This window comes from Thalassophryne amazonica, chromosome 15 (genome assembly GCF_902500255.1).
Source record: "Thalassophryne amazonica chromosome 15, fThaAma1.1, whole genome shotgun sequence".
Taxonomy (NCBI): domain Eukaryota; kingdom Metazoa; phylum Chordata; class Actinopteri; order Batrachoidiformes; family Batrachoididae; genus Thalassophryne; species Thalassophryne amazonica.
In genome coordinates, this window is record NC_047117.1 from 44,219,077 (window position 1) to 44,238,128 (window position 19,052).

At 42.6% G+C, this 19,052-nt stretch overlaps 1 protein-coding gene across 1 annotated transcript in view; it reads right to left on the reverse strand.

Annotated features, from left to right (window-relative positions):
• The window catches only part of LOC117526537 (procollagen galactosyltransferase 1-like), a 69,164-nt gene extending 51,116 nt beyond the window's left edge, over positions 1 to 18,048 (reverse strand). Inside the window, exons 1-3 of the mRNA XM_034188599.1 lie at positions 17,774 to 18,048; positions 4,274 to 4,384; positions 4,070 to 4,187 (exon numbers count right to left, since the gene is read on the reverse strand). Coding sequence (XP_034044490.1) covers positions 4,070 to 4,187; positions 4,274 to 4,384; positions 17,774 to 17,991 — 447 coding nt within the window. The 5' untranslated portion in view covers positions 17,992 to 18,048. The remainder of the gene's footprint in view (positions 1 to 4,069; positions 4,188 to 4,273; positions 4,385 to 17,773) is intronic.
• Positions 18,049 to 19,052: the final 1,004 nt, after the last annotated feature.

A 19,052-nucleotide genomic window follows, 5' to 3' on the forward strand; every position in this document is an offset into this window, starting at 1 on the left:
CACGAGGGACACAAAGGACGAAGCAAATTGGATACCAAAAATTAAACATGGTTCAGTGGTTTCAGTGCAAGTCAGAGCAGCAGGACGGTACTCAACGTGACTGGAAGCCAAACACTCACAAGACAACGTTACCTGATGCCAATTTATGATTCCTGCTGTGTTCCATTGTTCCCTAAGTATAAATCACGCAGGATTGTTTTTATACCATGTACACAATGCAGTAAAAACTACACGCTCAAAAAAATAGCACAAAAAAAAAAAAAAAAGCTGATTGCAGCTGCTGCTCCTCACTCTTCTCTCACAAGTGTTTAAATAAAATCCATAAAAGTCCTGCTCACAGACTTATTGCTAGAGTCAGGACATGTCCACATCCAGTACAAAGTCTGGACATCTCCAGTCCACTCACGGACGATTCGTTCATGCACGCACATGTGAACAATTAAAAGAAAGAAAGAAAGAAAACTGTCTGGCTGCAGACAGTTAGTTCCTTGTTCGCCCCTCAAACTCTCTCATCGCTGTGTTAAAAAAAGGACAAAAGTCCTGCTCACAGACTGATTGCCAGAGACAGGACATGTCCACATCAAGCATAACTCCACAAATCACATTTGCTCACGGACAGTTCATTCGCATGCGTGCGCATCTCAAGGTCAAAGGAGGAAAGATAAACTATAACAGAACTCAGAGCACAGACCTGCAGCTCAGCACAAGAACAAATATAAACTAGAAGAGAAATCAGAGTGCACAGTCTGGCTGCAGCCAAACTGTGCACTCTGATTTCTCTGTGCAGAGAACCTGCAGGCTGCGTCCTCACCTCCTCTCTGCCCCCTGCTGTGCGCACTTGACGCGTCATCATGACACAACAGGAAGCAACTGGAAGTGGGCCTGGTGTAAAAGGGCCGTTACACAATATCGATTTTTAATGCAGTGCCGGCTGGGAGATGGAAGCTCACGGGCATTCAATGCTGGTTTTCGGCCTTCTATAATCTTCTGATTATATGGACTGTAGATGATGATGGAATCCTTAAATTCCTTACAATTGAAAGTTGAGAAACATTGTTCTTAAACTGCTGGACTATTTTTTCCACACAGGTGTTCACAAAGTGGTGATCCTCGCCCAATCTTTGCTTGTAAATGGCTGAGCCTTTTGGGGATGCTCCTTTTATACCCAATCATGACACTCACCTGTTTCCAATTAATCTGTTCACCTGTGGAATCTTCCAAACAGGTGTTCTTTGAGCATTCATCAACTTTCCCAGTCTTTTGTTGTCACTGTCCCAGCTTTTTTGAAATGTGTTGCAGGCATCCATTTCAAAATGAGCAAATATTTGCACAAAAACAAAAAAAGTCTATCAGTTTGAACATTAAATATCTTGTTTTTGTGATGTATTCAGTTGAATATAGGTTGACCAGGATTTGCAAATCATTGTATTCTGTTTTCATTTCACACAATGGAATTAGAGTTGTAGTCTGTACTGTGTGTGTGAAGGGAGCACTGCAGTCTTATATGTGCAGACATTTTTAAATCCGGTGGGGTGCTCGCTCTTATTTTCCTCCAATGCTTATGGAACTCCGTGCACTTGGTGTCCTCAATGCCAAAATGTCTAAAGTATTGATAGAACCTGTTTTGGAATGTGTTGACTGCACAAAACATGAAATATTTTGAGTTTGTACTGTCTGCAGTGAAGTGAAATTCAAAGTAAATGTAAGGGTCACTCACTTACTCACTCATTTCCAACCGCTTACTCCAATTAAGGGTCCCGGGGAGCTGGAGGCTATCCCAGCACTCACAGGGCGTGAGGTGGGGTACACCCTGGCAAGGATGCCAGTCTGTCACAAGGCCAGATATAGACAAACATACACATTCACACCCGCACACACATCTACGGACAATTTAAATTTTCCAATTCACCTAACCTCCATGTCTTTGGATGAGGGAGGAAGCTGGAGCACACATAAACATGGGGTGAACATGCAAACTCTACACAAAAAGGCCACCGATGGGATTTAATGATCTTTTTTATTATTATTTTAATTTTCCACAATTTCTCAGCTTTTTCTGATTTTGGGTTGTGCATCCTGGACATTTATGTCAGTAACTCTGACTGGTGTTTGAAAGTCTTTGTGCCTATGTGACTTAGTGTGTGGTTTCATGACAATGTTTCTGATCCGTACCATGTGATGTGCAAAACTGACCTTTACAGACTTTAAGTATAACTTTTAGCTCAACCTTGATTCTTCCGGAAATCCTCCTGATGACCTCACACCATGTGAAAGTAGAATGGAGCTTTAGGATTTCAACAGTGACATATCAATTGAGGCCATTTGAGCCACTCACCTTGATTGTCCTTTTCTCACAAGTGACAGTCTATTTCAGACATGCAGTGTTTGCAACAACCACTCCCTGCCCATCCAAAACTGGTGATAGTATTTGTCTGTTTTTAGCATATAAGCTTGTTTGCCCACAATAAAACCTTACCAGGCAGGCAATAAGTTTCACTTATTGCCTGTAGCAGTAGAAACCAGCAGATGTTAGTACTGTTGCTCGCGCTGGTGACATCTGAAAATGTGGTGAAGATATCTATACTATAACAGCCAAGTGGCCTCTATGTGCGCGTGTGCATGTGGCTTCGATCATAGAGAAACTCTGGAGACCTGATATTTGTCATTTGGTATGCTTATACGAGGTCTGTTAGAAAAGTATCCGACCTTTTTATTTTATTCAAAAAACCTGATGGATTTGAATCACGTGTGCTTGCATGAGCCAACCTTGAACCTTCGTGCGCATGCGTGATTTTTTCACGCCTGTCGGTTGCATCATTTGCTTGTAAGCAGCCTTTGTGTGAGGATGGGTATAGTCTCTCTGTGTTTTTTCTTTGCAAGGAAATGGCGGAATGACTGGAGCAGCGCAACTGCATCAAATTTTGCTAGAAACTGGGCGAGAGCCAGGTGGAAACCATTCGGATTATTCAGATGGCTTTCGGTGACAATCCTCTGGATTGGGACAGATTAAGGAGTGGTACAACCAGTTTAAAGACATCCGCACAACGCTGGAGAGCGCGCCACGCTCCGGTCAGCATCAACATGCTGAAATGACCGGATCATTTCCAAAGTGAACGCTGTGGTGATGTGGGACCGTCGTGTGATTATCCGAGAAATTGTGGAAGAGGTGGACATCAGCACTTTTTCGGAACATTCCACTGTGAAAGATTTTGCCATGAAAAGAGTTGCAGCGAAATTCATCGGCACGACGCTGATGGCGCAGCAACAGCGCCTCTGTGATGAAGCCTCACAGGACATGCCCTGACATGCCCAGCTCGTCCACAGTTTCTCGGATAGTCACACGACTGAAAAGCCACCGAAAGCCGTCTGAATCTTCCTCACACAAAGGCTGCTTACAAGCAAATGACGCAACCGACAGGCGTGAAAAAAATCACGCATGCGCATGAAGGTTCAAGGTTGGCTCATGCAAGCACACGTGAATTAAATCCATCAAGTTTTTGAAAAAAATAAAAAGGTCGGATACTTTTCCAACAGACCTCGTATATTTTGGGTCAAGGATGACTACTGTGAAAATGGAAAGTTGATAGGACACATATTTTTGGAGAAATTATTGATTTTTGATAACCAGCAAACAGATGGGTTTTTGGGGTTTGAAATGTTGTTATTGCGGTTCATGTTCTATGGTCTCATTATTTTGTCCTTGCATACTTTCTTCAAGTTATGAACATTTCTACAACATTTAAGTGCTTCTGCTGCTGTGAGAATGCAATGTGGTATCACACCTCTCAACATGGTCACACTGTGTTCATGCGCATGCACATGATCATGCACGAAACTGTCGCCATGGGATTATATAACATTTGTACAAGACTGTCCGACCGTCTGTCCCTCCCCACTGCGGCTGGAATTTTTCGGGTTTCGCTCATTCAGCCTGATTCACCCAACTTCATGTTATGTGTGAAGGGAACTTTAATGTGAAAACAGGATGTAAACATGAAGCCTGCCGCTCATTCACACAATCACAGATGACGCTGAAGTTTCACTTTAACAACAGATGATACAAACATACCAGGAGGTAGTCAGCCCAGATTTCACGGGCAGTGTCCAGTGCTGCTTGACGGAGCTTCATTACATGTTCATAACGACGATTATTCCAGTGCTTTGGCCCCGCCTCATCTTCAAAGTCACTAGGGGGACACCCACCAACAGAGGTGTTAAATCATGTGCACACCATACAAACACAAAAGCTGACACTCACATGCACATGGATTACCTGGGTTCATGTTTTGGTCTCCACTCCACATAGTGGTAGTAATTCTGCACCTGGATGAGCCATTCTCTCAGCAGGGCTGTGGTGTTATCCACATTGTGGTCTGTTGCCACCCTGTGGGAAGATAACATAACACGCAGAGAACTAAATAATTAATTGTCAGGTACAATCATGAGCTGTAGTTTATATATGTACAGTTAGGCTTCAAAGTATTTGGACTGAGACAATTTTTCTAATTTTGCTTCTGTACACAACGGAGATGAAATGAATCACTGAATCGCCACAGACTATACAGCGGTGCGGAAACGTTTGTGAACTCTTGAGGTGTTAGATGTCTGAATTTTGCAATATCAAATGAAAACTAAAATAAAATCCAGACTACTTCAGATTAAAATGTCTAAAATTTATGCTCTTTAAACTCCCAGTGAAAACTAATCTCTACAACATGATAAAGTAAAAATATAAAAGTCAAAACAATGATGTGCATCAGTATACACACTCGTAGGAACAATAACTACATCATCAATCAGCCTTGTTGCATCTTTGAATCAAACGACGGTACGCTGATGAAGGATGCTTTTAAAATGTGCACAGCAGCACCACAGACAGCACTGGGTCACACTGCACTTATGAAACAGAACGAGACTTTAAGGTACTGATAATTTGTGCAATTAAAAGACATGAAGTGAAGCAAAGCCCAAATATGCTTTTAAAACATCCACCATGGAGCTTCTGATGAAGGAGCAACAAAGAGTGCTGCCTGCTTGAACCACTGGTATCGCACCTATGAAAAAAATGTGCACTGATTTGGTGACTCCTGTTGGGGGGAGACATGGTCAGTTGAGGCACATTTTAGGCCTTAATGGACTGATGGCATTGTTTTCTCAAAATAATCAAGCACCCCCTAGTTACCACCAAAAATAATATTGGTTAATAACATTTCATGTCAGCGTTTCCACGTTAAGGACCCCTTCACACATAGTACGAATGTGGTTGAATTGCGCATGAAGCAGAAATTGTATGCAATACGTGTAAAATCGTAGCTGCCTCCAACGCCTCATACACCTGTTGCTACAACTATCTGCACACACCAGCGGCTGGAAAAACAGTGTGTCCTGTGAGAGCCCATTCGATCCCTCTCGCAGCAGGTGTCGGCCAAATTCCAGGTTACACACACGAACATCTACACTGTTCGCTGGGCACTTAGAAAATGTGTGGCCATTTGTGCTATTAACATGAAAGCAGTCAGCAGATGATCACTGTCGAGTTGGATGTTGAATTTGTTTAAGTGCCCCCACGAGTGTGGCTCTGGAAACAGCAACACACGTGGTCTGCATGTGTATCGCATTTATGAGCGTGTCCCCCCCCGAACACATGTCATACATGTGTATCATGCTCCCCCAATCCCCCAACACATGTGGAGTGCCGGAGGGGAGCACACTTGCAAAAATGCTGATATATGATGCACAGACATGATCACATGGGGGTTGAACAGGCAGGTCTGAGTGCACACAGCACAGTCAGCTGCTGACCAGAGACTCACTGACAGCTCACACAACACAGAAAGAGTGACAAATTGGTGTGTGCGCTGTACTGACAGGGGGTTTGTCTGCCGACAGGGTTCTGGACGTCGCAGCTGGAGAACACGTACCATGTTTGGAAAGACATGAACTACCAACTGCCCACTGTGACGCGTGTGTGTCTGCTTGCTGTCCTCACGTGGACATACATAAAAACATACGAGGTCTGTCAGAAAAGTATCCGACCTTTTTATTTTTTTTAAAAACCTGATGGATTTGAATCACGTGTGCTTGCATGAGCCAACCTTGAACCTTCGTGCGCATGCGTGAGTTTTTTCACGGCTGTCAATTGCGTCATTTGCTTGTAAGCAACCTTTGTGTGAGGATGGGTGTTGTCTCTCGTCATTTTTTCTTTGCAAGGAAAATGGTGGAACAACTGGAGCAGTGCGACTGCATCAAATTTTGCCAGAAACTGGCCGACAGCCAGGTGGAAACCATTCAGATTATTCAGACGGCTTTCGGTGACGATCCTTTGGGCATCACACAGATTAAGGAGTGGTAAACCGGTTTAAAGACATCTGCACAACGGTGGAGAGCGAGCCACGCTCCGGGCGGCCATCAACATGCTGGAATGACCGGATCATTTCCAAAGTGAACGCTGTGGTGATGCGGGACCGTTGTGTGACTATCCGTGAAATTGCGGAAGAGGTGGACATCAGCACTTTTTCGGTACATTCCACTGTGACAGAAGATTTGGCCATGAAAAGAGTTGCAGCGAAATTCATGCCGATGGCTTCAGCACAAAGCTGATGGCGGAGCAAAAGCGCCACCGTGTTGAATACTCACAGGACATGCTGGACTCCGAAAAATGATGCCCACCTCTTCCACCATTCGGAAGATTCAGACAGCTTTCAGTGGCTTTTCAGTCATGTGACTATCCGAGAAATTGTGAAGAGGTGGGCATGTCAAAACATGTCCTGTGAGGCTGTCTGCAGAATGTGAAAGACGCTTCCGTCGCCTGTGATGTACAGCAATAGATTTCTTCCGCGGGAATTCTGGACACAGTAAAAATTAGATAGTTGAGATGAAGACATGAAAGTGACAGAAACAAAGAGATGAAATGAAAACAAGTCCAGACGACACTTTTTGCACTGTTTCCCAAAGCATGACACTGCACCCACAGCCGCTTCGCGGTACGCTGCTGACGAGATGGGAGGAAAAACACATGAACAGCCAAGCAATGGTCAAGCTGAGGCTGTTGTAAAGGACAGGGAGGCCAACACCAGCATAACGCCAGCCAGGTAAGTGCGATCAGCGTCACAGGGGATTGTCTGTATATTTTAAGAGCCAGTTGTTATGAGTCAGGCAGGTTTCTATTAGAGGGTGATTCATGACCCCTTCAGATTTATCCCAAAAACGTTTTATGGGTAGATACACATTAGAAAGGAACAGAAATCACATTTTGTATGCTTGATAGGGTCTGCTTTTTTTTTAGGGGGTCCTGGAAATTTGAAGTCAAAATGAGCCCAAATGACAAAATCACAAAATTTAGGTTTTCGAATGCTCATATTTCCATGCGCCCTGAGTGAGCTGAATTTATTTTCATTAGTGTTAATTTACTAGGTATGGACTCTCCAAAAACATGAACATTTTCGCCAGCTGACTCAGGGCGCACCCCACAGGTGGCGCTCATTCTTAAGGTGCCCTGACACTTGCACAACTTTGAGCCGCGCACTTGCATGCACTCTGCCGTGCAGGAGAGTAAACTCGTCTCAACAATGTTTCTCAACATTCAATTGCAAGGAATTTAGGGATTCCATCATCTACAGTCCATAATATAATCAGAAGATTCAGAGAATGTGTAGAACTTTCTACACGTATGCGGCAAGGCCAAAGACCAACACTGAATGCCCGTGACCTTCGACCACTCAGGCGGCACTGCATTAAAAACCAACATCACTGTGTAAAGGATCTTACCACGTGGGCTCAGGAACGCTTCAGAAAACCATTGTCAGTTAACACAGTTCATCGCTACATCTACAAGTGCAAGTTATCAAGCGAAAGCCATACATCAAAAACAGCCAGAAACGACGCCACCTTCTCTGGGCCTGAGCTCATTTGAAATGGACAGAGGCAAAGTGGAAAAGTGTGCTGTGGTCTATAATGAATCCAGATTTCAAATTGTTTTTGGAAATCATGGACATTGTGTCCTCTGGACAAAAGAGGAAAAAGACCATCCAGATTGTTACCAGCGCAAAGTTCAAAAGCCAGTATCTGATGTCTGTGATGGTATGGGGTGTGTTAGTGCCCATGGCATGGGCAACTTACACATCTGTGATGGTACCATCAATGCTGAAAGGTACATCCAGGTTTTGGAGCAACACATGCTGCCATCCAAGCAACGTCTTTTACAGGGATGTCCCTGCTTATTTCAGCAAGACAATGTCAAGCAACTTTCTGCACGTGTTACAACAGGGTGGTTTCGTAGTAAAAGAGAGAAAATACAACAACAGAGACCACGGACTGTTGAACAACTGAAGTCTTACATCAAGTAAGAATGGGAAAGAATTCCACCTACAAAGCTTCAACAATCAGTGTTTTCAGTTCCCAAACACTTATCGAGTGTTGTTAGAAGGGTGATGTAACACAGTGTTAAACATACCACTGTCCCAACTTTTTTGAAACGTGTTGCAGGCATCCATTTCAAAATGAGCAGATATTTCTCAGATTTCAGCTTGGGACTCCGGCGAGGGCGGTCGCATCTCCTCCTCTCTCCTCTATCTCTGCTCCAACCTTCAAAGTCCCTACTTCACTAGGCTGTGAATTCTTCAAACTACACCCCTGGCAAAAATTATGGAATCACCGGCCTCGGAGGATGTTCATTCAGTTGTTTAATTTTGTAGAAAAAAAGCAGATCACAGACATGACACAAAACTAAAGTCATTTCAAATGGCAACTTTCTGGCTTTAAGAAACACTATAAGAAATCAAGAAAAAAAATTGTGGCAGTCAGTAACGGTTACTTTTTTAAACCAAGCAGAGGGAAAAAAAATATGGAATCACTCAATTCTGAGGAATAAATTATGGAATCACCCTGTAAATTTTCATCCCCAAAACTAACACTTGCATCAAATCAGATCTGCTCGTTAGTCTGCATCTAAAACGGAGTGATCACACCTTGGAGAGCTGTTGCACCAAGTGGACTGACATGAATCATGGCTCCAACACGAGAGATGTCAATTGAAACAAAGGAGAGGATCATCAAACTCTTAAAAGAGGGTAAATCATCACGCAATGTTGCAAAAGATGTTGGTTGTTCACAGTCAGCTATGTCTAAACTCTGGACCAAATACAAACAACATGGGAAGGTTGTTAAAGGCAAACATACTGGTAGACCAAGGAAGACATCAAAGCGTCAAGACAGAAAACTTAAAGCAATATGTCTCAAAAATCGAAAATGCACAACAAAACAAATGAGGAACAAATGGGAGGAAACTGGAGTCAACGTCTGTGACCGAACTGTAAGAAACTGCCTAAAGGAAATGGGATTTACATACAGAAAAGCTAAACGAAAGCCATCATTAACACCTAAAGAGAAAAAAACAAGGTTACAATGGGCTAAGGAAAAGCAATCGTGGACTGTGGATGACTGGATGAAAGTCATATTCAGTGATGAATCTCGAATCTGCATTGGACAAGGTGATGATGCTGGAACTTTTGTTTGGTGCTGTTCCAATGAGATTTTTAAAGATGACTGCCTGAAGAGAACATGTAAATTTCCACAGTCATTGATGATATGGGGCTGCATGTCAGGTAAAGGCACTGGGGAGATGGCTGTCATTACATCATCAATAAATGCACAAATTTATGTTGATATTTTGGACACTTTTCTTATCCCATCAATTGAAAGGATGTTTGGGGATGATGAAATCATTTTTCAAGATGATAATGCATCTTGCCATAGAGCAAAAACTGTGAAAACATTCCTTGCAAAAAGACACATAGGGTCAATGTCATGGCCTGCAAACAGTCCGGATCTTAATCCAATTGAAAATCTTTGGTGGAAGTTGAAGAAAATGGTCCATGACAAGGCTCCAACCCGTAAAGCTGATCTGGCAACAGCAATCAGAGAAAGTTGGAGCCAGATTGATGAAGAGTACTGTTTGTCACTCATTAAGTCCATGCCTCAGAGACTGCAAGCTGTTATAAAAGCCAGAGGTGGTGCAACAAAATACTAGTGATGTGTTGGAGCGGTCTTTTGTTTTTCATGATTCCATATTTTTTTCCTCACAATTGAGTGATTCCATATTTTTTTCCCTCTGCTTGGTCTAAAAAAGTAACCGTTACTGACTGCCACAATTTTTTTCTTGATTTCTTATAGTGTTTCTTAAAGCCAGAAAGTTGCCATTTGAAATGACTTTAGTTTTGTGTCATGTCTGTGATCTGCTTTTTTTCTACAAAATTAAACAATTGAATGAACATCCTCTGAGGCCGGTGATTCCATAATTTTTGCCAGGGGTTGTATATTGGATTAATCATGGAATTGATCAGCTGGTCTCTGAATGCTATTGACACCTTTTTTCTACAAGAAGATCAGGGCCGGGGGACCCTGCGTGCCCGGATGGAACTTACCCTGTGGGCTATGTTCTGGACACCTGGGAGACTTGGCAGGTCGCATGCTTTGTGCCTTTCTCTGTGGAGGATGTCGAGGATTTATTCATATTTGCATTCATAGTAGGAGGGCTGGTACTTATTGGCTTATGTGCTGCCCTGACCTACTGGAAGATTGGTAGTGCGTGAGTCAAAGGCATGCTCGTGTCAGTGCACCTTAACACCACTCATACGATGACGCATGCCTTGCAGCACTGCTAAAGGGGTTTCAGTCTCATGAATAACATTTGCACATATAAGAGATCTACACTATTGTTGTCCAATTTAGTAATTTGATGATGATCAGCATCAATGGGCCACCTGTATAACTTTTTGAGCTAAGAAAGTATGTCACAACATGGCTGAGAAGCCATCGCGCTGCCACACAGATTCAGGTGTGTTGGAACAGGGAGACAACAGGTGTGTTGGAACAGGGAGGCAACTAAGTGTCAGGAAGGTAGATCTCGAGGACTGAACTTGGGCACCCATAGACAGTATACCCACTAAAAAAAAAAAAACAGACTACACCACTGGTCTGTCTCTTTTGTGCTATGAACCATTTTTGTGTCCTGAATAAAGTATTTGAGTTGAGCCATTCCCAGTAGAACATAAGCAACATATCAGATGTTGAAACTGAAACATTTTCTGATTTGATGAAAAAAAATATTAGCTTATTCTGAATTTGAGGGCAGCAAAAAACGTCATTCCCTTCAGCTTGTCCCTTATTTTCACTCAGGGTCACCACAGCAGTTTCAAGGTGGATCTGCATTTGGCACAAGCTATACGACGGCTGTCCTTCCTGACAACTCCACATTACATTGGGAATGGGCAGGGGTGGGGTTTGAACCTTCCGCACTGGAAACAAGTGCACTAACCACTTCCCAATTTCTCCTATCTCATTGTGAAAGTTAATCCATTCATCTGTTCTCTAATGATCTTTAGCTCCTGACTACTGACTTTTGATGCTGACCCCTCGTCTTTGTTTTTGATTGTGGTTCTGACATTCTGGGGCTCGCTTTACAAAAAAAAAAAAAAAAAAAAAAGATCCATGATCAGTTTGGACTCACAACTCACAAAATTTGTAGTTGCATTTCACAAAACTTATCTCTTGCAGTGAAAATGTTCCACTGTTGTAGAGGTCTCGGTAATACCCCCATCACACACAGCCGGAATCACGCAGAGTGGTGTCGGACTTATGAATTGGCGCACATTCGAAAAGCGTCAGATTTCAATTCCAAAACATTCTGACAGCCATCTAAGGAAGTCGACAGTTGGTCAAAATCAACAGGTGGCCCCAAGTGTGATGCGCATGTTCAAAACTCTATGGGCGCCGTTGAGATGGGGACACCTATCTGACAGCGGTCCATGTGTAATCTGGCAACCATCTGACTGCAATTTACATATGCTGGCGCCATCAAAACAGCATCTGAAACAATCTGATCGCGGCTGATTGAGCTCTGAGATCAACTGGTCACAGCAAAGCCTGCCGACATGCTGTGCCACGTTTGTCCACCTCCACTGGACCCAGGCCAGGGAGGGTGAAGGAAATGTTCTTATGTAATAACATGCATGTAGCACTATGCGTGCGTCAAAGGCTCGGTGCAGCGCCGCAACTAAGCTGAACAGGATGTCACCGCTGTAATGCAGGTATTATTACACATACACCTCCTAAGTCTGTATCAGGTATGATGTGGAAATGTTTTGTTCAGCACATGACGACATAAATAAACATGTAACTCACCTTTGGTACCTCGCGCTCCACAGTGCAGCGCAGACAGCTGGTCAAGTCCCTTTCACCCGGCTGCGCTGTGCGCTGGAAATGTTGATCAGATGACAAATACATAATCCCATTCTGGTATAAATAAATCCCATGTGAAATGCCATCTCACAACGATAATCTAACTACAGTTGTGTTAAGATGCGTATCAAGTAAAATCACAACAAAAAAAGTGTTTAAAAAGAGAAAAGTGAAAGTCCATACTACCTACCTACTTTTCACGTGTGCATCTGAAAGTTGCGCACATGTGAGAAGTTGGCGCACTGCCAGCACAGTTCAACAGCAGTCACAGAGTACAGCCGAACAAATAAAATCTAGCAATGCACGTATATACACCGATCAAACACCTAAAGGCCTTTTTTCACTGGACGAACAGCAGGCAATCACTGACAGTTGTCAACCTGTCAGCCTGCACATGTGCCCCACGTGCGCACGCGGAGTGGCTGGTACAGCATTTATTGAACACATCTACACGCAGCTGAGCGAACATTTCAGCCACACACACTTGCACACTGCTTTGGCCACCTGTTCTACACACACAGGCACATGCGGCTTTGTGAACACACGCGGACAGCTGAGTGGACACACACTCATCACTCAGATCACCTGTTCCACACATGTACATGCATGCACTCAGTCATGTGAGACACACATTGATGAGAGGTCAGCTTAGCGGTGGGAATGTGAGGACACGTGGAGATTTGATTGCGTGTGTGAGTGAGTGGCTGAGAGACAGCTCCATTGTCGGTACTGTCTGACAGCAGTCTGTGTCTTCTGACTGTTGTCTGAAATATGTTTGGGCTGCATCCAGCAAGTGTGCACGAGGCAGTCCAGATGCGTTCAGACCACGGCTGACCACACCTCTTTTCCTCCCAACTGCGTCGGATTATGGCAATATTTGCCGTGTCGGAAAGGTTCCTCCACATTCTTGCTATGTGTGATGGGAGCTTAACTCAGACATGGGTCACAAATCTGAACAGTAGAAGAAACAGGACGAGAGTTAGCTTTAAAATCACTGCATTTCATCTTAAATGTGCACAGTTGTTAAAGTTTAAAGCATATAATTAAACTTTAACAAAACATGTTTTTCTTTTTAATCCCACCAAAGCTTGTTTGTGTTATAGTTTACAATGAATATCAGCCACTTTGGCTTCCTGTTAATGCTAGAGTAGAATTTAAAATTCTTCTTCTTACTTATAAGGTTTTGAATAATCAGGTCCCATCTTATCTTAGGGACCTCGTAGTACCATATTACCCCATTAGAGCGCTTCGCTCTCAGACTGCGGGCTTACTTGTAGTTCCTAGGGTTTGTAAGAGTAGAATGGGAGGCAGAGCCTTCAGCTTTCAGGCTCCTCTCCTGTGGAACCAGCTCCCAATTCAGATCAGGGAGACAGATACCCGCTCTACTTTTAAGATTAGGCTTAAAACTTTCCTTTTCGCTAAGGCTTATAGTTAGGGCTGGATCGGGTGACCCTGGACCATCCCTTGGTTATGTTGCTTAAGACGTAGACTGTGTTTCATAATTATTGTATGGCCTTGCCTTGCAATGTGGAGCGCCTTGGGGCAACTGTTTGTTGTGATTTGGCGCTATACAAGAAAAAAGTTGATTGATTGATTGACTATAAACCACATAAATGTCAACAGGTTAACTTAACTCTCCCTTAACCTGCAAAGAAAAATTAAACAGCCTGTTGTATATTTACTCATCTTTTGCTGTGTGTGTGTGTTTCACTATTGTCACAGCAGTTCTCTGTTTGAGGTGACAGAGAAGCTTCCTGAAGACATCTCAATGTGATGATTTCTCCTCTTTACTGAGATGAAAGAAGCTTCAATATGATTAAATCAGAATATTAAACCATCAAACCGTAAAAAGATAAGCGCTGCACAGGCAGGGAGGCAACAGAGGAGCTCCAGAATGTCTGATCATTTAAATAGATGAGATGGACATGAGTGACTTATTGTTTGTGAGCCAAACTGTATCAGTTTCAACTACTAAGCTTCTCTCAGACTCCACCCCCACCTCCCGGCTCCCCAGCACACAAATTAAATCCCTTTGAGGAACTTTTGATTAATTTTGTGTTATAACTTGTCAGTGGCTCTTCGTGCAGTGTGTGCGCCATTCATTTCAAGTGAATTGTATTAATATAATATAAATGCCATTGCTGCAATCCAATTAGGGCTGCACAATATATATAACATTTGACCATCTTCATCGTGATGTGCACATGTGCGATTGCACAGGACTCACAATGTGGCATAATACAATCCAGCATGCACATTTACGCTACCAAGTCATAAGGGTAAAAATCCACTTTCATTTTTCATGATTAACCAACAAAAGATGTTGAAGATATTGAATATACTCAAATAAAGGATCCTGGTAATACAAGTGCGTGACATGCACCTTCTCCCTCGCTGTGCTGCACACATCAATCATGTTCTCAGTTGAAGAGGTAGGATTTATTTTCATCACGAGCAGAATGGATGGATGGATGTGGTGAACTTTCATCATGAATAACTGGAGCACTGCGACGCTAATAAAATAATTGCAGAAAGGACTTTCAGATTTAAAATGAGTTCCTTTTATTCTTGTTTGTGGCTTCCTTCAGCTCAGTCTGAGAAAAGCAACCGGAGGACTTCTTCAGAAACAATGCGTTTATTCACAAGCAATTTTCACAATAAGGAATTACAACCCCAATTCCAACAAAGTTGGGATGTTGTGTGAAATGTAAACAAAAACAGAATCCAATGATTTGCAAATATTTGCACAACTGAGCAAATATTTGCACAAAAATAATAAAGTTTATCAGTTTGAACATTAAATAGCTTGTCTTTGTGGTGTATTCAATTGAATATAGGTTGAAGAGGATTTACAAATCATTGTATTCTGTTTTTATTTACATTTTACACGACGTCCCAACTTCACTGGAATTGGGGTTGTAAAGTATTTCCAAACGGTGTTTTCCAAAACAGTTTTCCATGGGCTGTGATGATGAAATCGGCTGAAAGGACTTAATAGTTCAGATTAAAAGGCTATTTACTCAGTCCGCCGCTTTGAAAAGTTCTAGCCTTCAGCTGCTACACTGATTAGCCCCTACACCATTTAAGGTGCATGCTCCCATCTTCTTCCTTTTATTTATATGGAAGTGTTAGAGTGCCACACACATGCTTGTCATTTGAACTACAGCATTTTTGGATACAGAAAAGATGATCCTGCGAGACATATTTTTGCCCATATAGGTATATATAGCTATGGGCAAAAAAAAATGCAATGTCGTTTTTTTCCAATGTCATGCAGCCCAATATCCAGTTAATACATTTTTCTACTTGTTATATTCATTTTTGCACATATCGGTAATATTGTCCTATAGGGGCTGTTGGGGGAGCGGGGAATTGCAATTCTAATCCTTAATTATTCAAAATTGATTCCAATCTCTCAAAAATGTATTTTTAATATAATGTAGTCTCCATTTCTCCAGTGCGTAAATGTAAAGTTGCTGCCATGCATCCTTACAATAGTTCTCACCAAATTAGCAAGTTAGCTTGGCTCATTAGCATGGACCAGTGACAAATTCCACCTGTTCCATCAATACGAGCCTCAACATAAGTTGTTGTTCTCATGTACGTAATTGTAAATAACTCCCCTCTGCATCCCCCTTTTTTTCACTCAAAGTCACCACAACAGAGCCGAGATGGATCTGCACATTGATTTGGCACAAGGGGTTTTACATAATTATTGTATGGCCTTGCCTTACAATATAAAGCGCCTTGGGGCAACTGTTTGTTGTGATTTGGCGCTATATAAAAAAACTGATTGATTGATTGAAGTTCTATGCCGGTGCCCTTCCAAATTCAACTCCACACTGAAGAATGTAGAGGGGAGGGGTTGGAACCAGGGACCTTCCGTACTGTAAACAAGCACACTTAACTGCTTTGCCACCACCATTGCAGAAATGGCTGAGAGAGTTCATTTACTACCAAAGTATTTATCAGTAATACAGTTAAAGTGGAAGGAAATGTGAATAATTACATTCCCGGATGATTTAGCTATGGTTTGCACACCTAGTAAGGGGCTACAGTGCTCCTACAGGAAAAAAAAAAAACTAGTCTGGAGCCCTGCATCAATGCAGTGATCATTAAAGGTGTCAAAGTGTGAAAGAGGAAGCAATCAGAAACAATCACACACCACGAGAACAATATCAGCTTTGCAACTCAGCGTTGCAACTTTATGCGAAAACAAGCCCCAGAGCGTAACCTTTGATCCTGATTACTGACCTTTGCTCCCACGCATTTTGATCACAACTTTGTGGATCTGGACTGGGTCTTTTTGGTTCTTGACAGAACCATGCTCTCTGAGTGCTGTTATAGTTTTAAAAATTTCCTAATAGTTTTAAAAAATTCCCTTCATTGTCAGAATCCCCAACATTAAACTGCCAATAAATTCAAAGTGGTACAGAAACATCTGTAAAATCACTGCTCCAAGCAATATTTTTATTTCCTTCACAGAGCTGCCAAGAAATATAATCGAAGCTGTCAGCCATGAAAGCTGATGAAAAGATTTGATCTTCATAAACAGAAGCGCTAACACAGGATCAGGAAGCAGGAAAGTAAGGCTGGGTGGATTTAAAAAAAGCCTATTTAAAATAAAAAATTTTTACCACAATACTCGTTTTCTCTCCTGCCAAGCCAGTGGCTAGCTACACATCCATATAGTCAAATTCTATTAGTACGTTGTGTCTCTCATTGATCAATATAGGTCACGTGATCATTAGGCTACTTACTTACATATGTACAGACAGTTGCCTAGTTCCGGATCACCTTTTTTAAAGTCCTGCTATACGGAGCCATAATGCAGCTGAATATCCTTTACTGGTTATTTGGAAGTTATCAAGCTGAAGAAGTCAGTATGGTGTAGCCCTTCTACTTAAAGTGTGAAGCCACATTATGTGTGGTGCAAATATTTGCCGGAAATGGATCACTTTGCCCAGTTCTGGATCACGACACTGTCCCTTTGGGGGCATTCCTGGCATCTGGCTGGAGCCCTTCTAATGCAGAATGATACACACTGTGCCCGAGAATGTGTTCTGAACACAAAATGATATAAATTACACTTATTAAATGAGAATTTAATTAGTTTTGAAAGGCACTGTTATACGTTTTTACATTTTTGTTACTGATATGTAAATTCTTAAATTACATTAACCATAACCATAACAGTAACCCCTACCATAACCCTAAACCCTAGCATTAACCATAACACTATGCTAAGTACAAATACAATTTGGGATTATTAACACGGCTACGTACAAACAGCCACTTCCAATCTTTATCAGCGGGGTGACTGTGTCCGAACACAAATCCCTCATCACCCGCTTCCTCTCAATCAGACACAGATTAATTAATCATCATGAAAGTAACACAGCGACCCCAGCTGGTGAAAAATCAACAGCGCACATATTAAACTTCACTGTGGTGTTCACGTGTCTGTTTCATTTCTTTAAACGTTTTGAGCTGTGAGTTGTGAGTGTGTGTGTGTGTGTTGTTTGTTGTCACTCACCACAGCGCAGTGCGGTCTTTGGGGTAGTTGAGGCGCTCAATAGCTCCGAGGAACAGCGGCAGGGAGTGCGCCGAGTTGCGGCATACGAGAGCAATGAGGACCCGGGGAGCGAGAAGCGGAGACTCGGGGCTCCACCGCTCCTCAGGGAAATACCCCCGGCTAAGACCCAGCAGAAAGCCGAACACCAGGGCAGGCAGAAGCGACCTGACTCGGAGCATGGCAAGGGGACAAAAATAATAACACCTCTGTGCTGAAGCGGCGGACAGACACGGAGGAGCGCGTGAAGCCCAGCGTGCGGCCGCGTCGTATGCCGACAGAAAATAGAAGGCAGGGAGAGCACGGCTGCATTAAAGGGAAGGTATGTTTGGCGGGGGAATAAATGTTTTCAAGTCTCATCTCTGCTGGTCTTCTTTTTTATACCGTAATTACTCAGCAAAAGTCATCGACATGGACGACTGTCTGTCTGATTTAAAACGTAATTTATGACGGTACATTCTAGAAGAGTTAGTCCTTCCCTTTAAGAGCCTCTGACATCGGAATCCACAGAACGCGGAGTGGGCGTGTCCTTATGAATGTCAGTATTTAAGCATGTTCCAACTTTTTAAAAACAAAATTCACACTGCAAGCACAAAGCATCTAGACATGCTTCATTTTATACAATAAAATATTTTTTTCTTTTAATGATAAGAACTGTCAAATTATTTTTGTCTGATCAGACAATTTTTTTTCATTGTATATCCCAGTTTACATCAAACACATAAGGCTTCAACCAAATACCCACCCCATACAAGTACATATTACTGCACTTTGCATGCAAAATAATACTGTGCGCAGGGCCTCAGAGCGTGCCGCTCTGCTCCAGTCAGTTAAGTTCCTGTTGTCTCTGAGTTCGTGAGATTCCGCCTCTCATTCAGCTCCTGTCAGTGACTTTGTTTATTTCCAAGAACTGTATGCAGAACTACTAAGAACTTCCAAGTCATTTCTGAAGCCAAGTTCCAGATAAATTGAACTGTGTCATAAGATGTGCTGCAGCTTAATTGCACTACTGACCTCTGAACAATTCCTGAACTGTGAACATTCCTGCATTAAGCCTCCGTGCAAACTCTGAACATTCTGTTGTTAAAGGCTTCCAGTGTTACAAGTGCATTCACTTACCTTTGTTCTCCTCAGAACGTTCCTCCGGGCTTGATTCTGTGCGGCCACCTGGCTCGGGTTCCTGTTCTGTCTTGTCTGGATTTCAACCCACTCTCTAACTCCCAAACGTGGTTCCATTTGTACT